This window comes from Pan paniscus, chromosome 16 (assembly GCF_029289425.2).
Source record: "Pan paniscus chromosome 16, NHGRI_mPanPan1-v2.0_pri, whole genome shotgun sequence".
Lineage (NCBI taxonomy): Eukaryota > Metazoa > Chordata > Mammalia > Primates > Hominidae > Pan > Pan paniscus.
Genome location: NC_073265.2, coordinates 15,180,630 through 15,187,064, shown reverse-complemented (window position 1 = coordinate 15,187,064; position 6,435 = coordinate 15,180,630). Strand labels below are relative to the sequence as shown.

The window sequence follows — 6,435 nt, the reverse complement described above, 5'->3', positions numbered from 1 at the left end:
TAATCTATGGACAAAATACAACTGGACAATTCACAAGAAACACAAATAATAAAATTCAGAAAAAGGCTGATGCCGTGGCTCATGCCTGTAATCCCAACACTTTGGGAGGCTGAGGCGGGTGGATCATGAGATCAGGTGCTCGAGACTAGCCTGGCCAACATAGTGAAACCCCATTTCTACTAAAAATACAAAAAATTTGTTGGGCATGGTGGTGGATGCCTGTAATCCCAGCTACTTGGAAGGCTGAGGCAGGAGAATTGCTTGAACCTGGGACGCGAAGGTTGCAGTAAGCCAAGATCGTGCCACGGCACTCCAGCCTGGGCAACAGTGTGAGACTCAGGTCTCAAAGAAAAAAGAAAAAGAAATTCAAAATATTCATTAGTCCTACTAATCAAGTAAGCAAAAACTTAGAACTAAAGTACTTTTTTTCAGTTGTTAAGATAAAGATTTTAATATGTTATACATGACAAAGGTTTGATAAAACTAGACCTATCACACATTGCTAATGACATTACAAATTGATGCAGCCTTTTTAGGGAGTGGCATTTCAAAACTTTAATAAAAATAAGAGATCAGAGCTGGGCATGGTGGCTCATGCCTGTAATCCAAGCATTCTGGGAGGCCAAGGCAGGGGAGATGACTTGAGGTCAGGAGTTCAAGACCAGCCTGGCCAACATGGCGAAACCCTGTATTTTTAGTATTCTACTAAAAATACAAAAATTAGTCAGGCGTAGGCCAGGCATGGTGGCTCACACCTGTAATCCCAGCACTTTGGGAGGCCGAGGTGGGCAGATCACGAGGTCAGGAGATCAAGACCATCCTAGCTAACATGGTGAAACCCCATCTCTATTAAAAATACAAAAAATTAGCCGGGCGTGGTGGCAGGTGCCTGTAGTCCCAGCTACTCGGGAGGGAGGCTGAGGCAGGAGAATGGCGTGAACCCATGAGGCGGAGTTTGCAGTGAGCCGAAATCACGCCACTGCACTCCAGCCTGGGCAACAGAGCGAGACTCATCTCGAGCGAAACTCATCTCAAAAAAAAACAAACAACAACAAAAAATTAGCCGGGGATGGTAGCACACCTGTAATTCCAGCTACTTGGGAGGCTAAGACAGGAGAACCGCTTGATCTCAGGAGGCGGAGGTTGCAGTGATTGGTGGCCATAGAAGCCCTCCTGAGCAGCAGACAGAACAGAATCCGCTATAGCAATCAGCCTGCTGAAGAAGCCTCTGTCCCTGTGGCCTGAGGTTCCACTTTCCCCAGGTGACACCATGGGCAGGTGGGCTGAAGAAGTGGGAAGGTCAAATCAACTGGCCCAGCCAGGATGCCTCTTTGATGATACAAGTGATACTGGTCTAAGCCTCCCCTCTTCCACAGGGGAAACTAGGTGGCCCAAAGGGTGCCCAGAGGCAGGGGACCTGCCACAGCAGCCACCTTCCTGAGAGGTTCCCTTTCTTCCCCTTGGTGAACTCCCTCCAACACACAGCTTGCCAGGAAAGCACCCTGTGTCTTACATGGGGGGATCCCACGACACCAAAACCCAGCCAAAGAAGCCTTTTGTCCCTTAAGGGTTATCACAACCAAAAACAAAAAGATACACAAATAGTAAGCCCCTAAATTCTGTTAAGAAAGAAACAATGCTGCCACTCACACCTGGCTCAGATGCCAGCAGAAGGAGGGCACCCTCCAGAGACCAGAGACCACAGGAGAAGGGGGAGGACTCCTCCTTGCCCTGGCTGCTCCTCCACCACTGTCACTGAGGCCTGCAGTACAGAACCAGCAGCTTCTTACCCACCCCAGGCCGGGCCGGGCCCCAAAGCTCTCCTACTTCCCCTTCCTGGCCCCTAGACTTGCTGCTGCTGCCACCATTAGCGCCGACACCAAAGGAATCAACGCTGCTGTCACCCTCCATGCACCTGCCCACCCTCCAAGGCTCCTACCACTTGGCCTCCACGGGTACCCTCCTACCGCTCCTGTTGAGCTGCCGTCTCCATCACCATGGCCGCCACAACCGCAGGAGATGAATCACAGAGCTGTGCCATCTTCAGGCTCCAACCTCCAGCTCACCACAGGGGACTCCTCCTTCATCAGCCTGGCTTGGAGCAGCTGGGCAGACAATGCCAGAAAAACCTACAATAGGATGCAGAAAGTGGCAGTGTTAGAGCCTCACCCTGTCATGCTGCCCACTGGGTGGCTGGGGCCAGTTTCAGCAAAGGCACTCACACCCACCCTCCAAAGTCCAGCCTCTCCTCCTAGACCAAGCTGGCCTCCTGACCTGGGGTGGGGACTGGAGACACCACAGTGTCCGCGGCTCCTTGGGGAGCAAGAACAGCGAAACTCAGACCCAGCCAGTCCTCCCCATCCAAGTACCAGTTCCCATTCCTGACTCCTAAACCCACAGGACCCTGAGCCCCCATGGTGCCCACTACTCCATGCCTGGGGCTCCCAGATGGTCCCCACAACACAGAGCAAGAGGGCAAGGGCCGGGTAACCATGGTGGGTGTGAGGGCCCTGTGGTGGTTAGAGGATTGCCGCAAAAACTCTGTGCACCCTCCGCGCTCCAACACGAGCAGAAGTTGTTCACCCTCTAGAGACTTGAGTCCGGGAAGAGGAGAAGGGCCCCTTCCTCAGAGGCCACCACTGTCGTGGCCACCTCCACAACCTGCCGCTGGAAGCAGCAGTGCAGCTTCCCCCATAGTGCCCCTAACCTGCCCCCTCCACCACAAGCTTAGCCCCCGGATTGTGCCCACAACACACCCAGAGACTGCTGCAGGCAGTGTAACCCTGATAGCGCCCCCAAACTACCCCTCTGCTCCTGGCAGTGTAACACTCGATAGTGTCCACAACCCATCCCCACCACGGGTGTTGCAGCACCAAATAGCACCCCATCAAACCCGCCCCCACCCTGGCCACAAGCAGTATAGCCCCAGATAGCGCCCCCAGTCTGCTCCTGTCGTGGGCAGTGAAAGTCCGGGGTAGTGCACCCAACAAACCCCCTGACCCCACCTTCCCCTTTCCCCCACGGACAATGCAACATTTCACACCTCCCCTAAAGCACCCCTGACTGCCTACCAGTTGGCATTTTTGCTGACATTGTAGCTCACGATAGCTCACCCAACCCGCCCCCTGCATCAGCCAGTGTAGCAGCTAATAATGCCCCTAACCCCCAACCACCCGCCGCTGGCAGTGCACGACGGCACACACAACCTGCCTCCAACCCCCCACCACCTTAGGCAGTGTAGACTCTGATAGCGCAGCAAACCTGCCCCACTGCCAGCAATTCAACACCTGATAGTGCCACCCACCAGCCCCCCGCGGCAGGCAGTGCAGCTCCAAAAGCACACCAAACCCGCTCCCCCACCACCCCGCAAGCGGGCAGTGCAGCCGCAGAGAGCGCACCTACCCTGCCACCTTTCTACTACTCTAACAGAGATGCAGTCTCCGTCGCCACCACCAACCACAGCCAGGCGAGCTGCGGTGGCCAAGGCTCCAGCCGCCAGCATTGGGCACGGTCCCCACCTTCTCCTAGACCTCTAGCCGGTCAAGAGCAGCTCCAGCTGCCAGCCACCCTCCTACCACTCAGGCTGCACTCCTACCACTCCGGCCGCCATCTTACCGCTCCGGCCGCCATCTTACTGCTCCAGCCCCACTCCTACTGCTCAGGCCGCCCTCCTAACACTCCAGCCGCGCTGCCATCTCTGTTGCCACCACCATCCAGAGCGAGAGGAGCCACAGTGTTACAGGCTCCAGCCTCCAGCTCCCCCTTCTCCTGGTCCTCTAAGCCGGGAACAGAGCAGCTCAGCGGGAGATACCAGAGACCCTAAACTGGCTTGAGGCCTCCTCGGCATGCACATGGGGTTACGGGCATGGTTTCTGGACTACATGTTCTGATTGGGTGAGAGAAAATCTCTAGGCCTTCTCTGATTGGACTTTATTTTCATACTCTGATTGGTTGTCCTAAGACTTTCTTTCATCCAATCAGAACATGATAACAAAGTCCAATCAGAGTAGGCCTCCGGGCTTTCTCATATCCAATCCTGGAACATGTAGTCCACGAACTGCATATGCATAACTTCAGTACATAAATGGTGCTGAAGAAGAGTCAGGCTATTCCAGGTTCTTCTGTGTCTGCTCACCGAGCTGCTCCGAGCCCGGCTTAGAGGACCAGGACAGACTGGAGGCTGTAGCTTGCTGCACCGTGGCTGCCTCCCTGCAGTTGGTGGCGACAGACACTGTAGTGTGGCTGGAAAGGTAGGAAGGGGAAAATAGTTTTGGGATAGATGGAAGGGTAAAGAGGGTGGTTAGTGCCAAAAGGAAAAAAGGATGGCGAGCTGGAGAAGGCATTGCATAAAGACGGTGAGGAAAAGATGTTGGGAAAAAAAATTGGGGGGTAGATGGAGGGGGAAAAACAGGGTGGTAAACAGGAGGGAGAGAAGGTTTCACAGAAAGATGGTGGGGAAAAAGTTTTTAGGTAGATGGAAGGGGGTAAGAGAGGGTCGTGAGGGAGGAACGGGGATGAGCAGGAAGGAGAGAAGGTTTGCAAAAATATGGTGGGGAGAGAAGAAAGGGAAAGAAGACTGTGGGTAAAAAATTTTGAGTGTTGGAGGGGGAAAAGGGTGACAAGTGGGAGGAGAAAAGAGGTTGCAGAGAGGGAGGGGGAAGAGAGAGTGGCGAGCAGGAGGGAGAGAAGGTTTTGCGAAAAGACAGTGAGGAGAGAAGCTTTTGGGTAGATGGAGGGGGAAAGAGGGTGGCCAGTGGGAGAAGGGTAAAGAGGGTGGTGAGCGGGAAAGAGAAAAGGTTTTGCGAAAAGACGATAGGCAGAAAAGAAAGTGTAGAAAGAAAAGACAGTGGGTAAAAAGTGTTTGGGTAGATGGAGGGGGAAAAGAGGGTGGCAAGCGGGATAGAGGAAAGAAGAGGGCGAGCGGGAAGAGGGGAAGGCTTTGTGAAAAGATGGCAGGGAAAAATTGGGGAGGTAGATGGGTTAAAAGAGCGTGGTGAGCAGGAGTAGAGAAGAGGCTTTGCAAAAAGATGGCGGGAAAATGTTTTTGGGTAGATGGAGAAGGGAAAGGGTGGCAAGGAGGAAGGGAAAAAAGACGATAGGGAAACAGATTTTGGGTAGACGGAAGGGGAAAGAGAGGGTGGCGAGCAGCAGGAGTGGGGAGAAGGCTTTGGGAAAAGATGAGGGAAATGTTTTCGGGGAGATGAAGGAGCAAAGGAGGATGATGAGAGCGGGAGGTGGAAAAAAGGGTGGCCAGAGAGAGGGAGAAAAGACGGTGGGGAAAAGTTTTGGGGTAGATGGGTGGGGAAAACGGAAGTGAGCGGTAAAGTATAGAAGGCTTTGCAAAAAGACAATGGGGAAAAAATGGTGGGGAAAAAGTTTTGGGGTAGATGGAGGAAGAAAAAGAGTGGCGAGAGAGGGAGCCAAAGATGGTCGGGAAAAAAATTCCTCCTGTTCCTGATTTTTTAATACTCTTCCACTCTGGTCAGAAAAAATAATTGATATGATTTCAGGGTTTTTTTGTTTTGGTTTGGTTTGGTTTTTTGAGATGGAGTCTCACTCTGTTGCCCAGGCTGGAGTGCAGTGGTGTGATCTTGGCTCACTGCCACCTCCACCTCCCGGGTTCAAGCCATTCTTTTGCCTCAGTCTTCTGAGTAGTTGGGATTACAGGCATGCGCCACGACGCCCAGATAATTTTGCATTTTTAGTTCTAAGTGGGGTTTCTCCATGTTGGTCAGGCTGGTCCCGACCTCTGTTGATTGCCCCACCTCTGCCTTCCAAAGTGCTGGGATTACAGGTGTGAGCCACTGCACCTGGCAAGGATGTTGAATTTTATTGAATGTTTTTATCTGCATATATTGAGATAATCATATGATTTTTGTTTTAAATTCTGTTTATGTGGTAAATCACATTTATTGATTTGCATATGTTAAATAGTCCTTGCATCTCAGGAATAAAACCTATGTAATCACGATGAATTACATTTTTGATACGCTGATGGATTTGGTTTGCTAGCATTTTGTTGAGGATATTTGCATCTATGTTCATCAGATATTGGCCTGTAGTTTGTTGTTGTTGTTTCCTTGCTAGATTTTAGTGTCAGGATGATACTGGTTTTGTAGAATGAGTTAGAGAGGAATTCCTTCTCCTCAATGTTTTAGAATGGTTGCAGTAAGATTGATACCATCTATTTTTTTGTATGTTTGGTAGAATTCAGCTGTGAATTCATCTAGTCCTGGGCTTCTCCTGCTTGATAAATATTTTTATTACAAATTCAGTTTCATAATTAACTACTAGTCTGTTCAGATTTTTTTATATTTATAGAGAAAAAATATTTATTTGGTTTATAGTTGTGCAGGCAGTAGAAGCATGGGACCAGCACCTGCTCAGGTTTGGGTGAGACCTCAGAAAGCATCAAATCACAGAGGAAGGCAAAGG

General features: G+C 51.2%; 1 protein-coding gene across 1 annotated transcript; it reads right to left on the bottom strand.

Annotated features, from left to right (window-relative positions):
- Nucleotides 1-2,024: 2,024 nt before the first annotated feature.
- LOC134729111 (B melanoma antigen 5) lies at nucleotides 2,025-3,630 on the bottom strand. The gene is made up of 2 exons (XM_063596963.1): nucleotides 3,616-3,630; nucleotides 2,025-2,129 (listed from the first exon to the last, which is right to left on the bottom strand). Exons 1-2 carry the CDS (start codon nucleotides 3,628-3,630, stop codon nucleotides 2,025-2,027), a joined length of 120 nt encoding a protein of 39 aa, XP_063453033.1.
- Nucleotides 3,631-6,435: the final 2,805 nt, after the last annotated feature.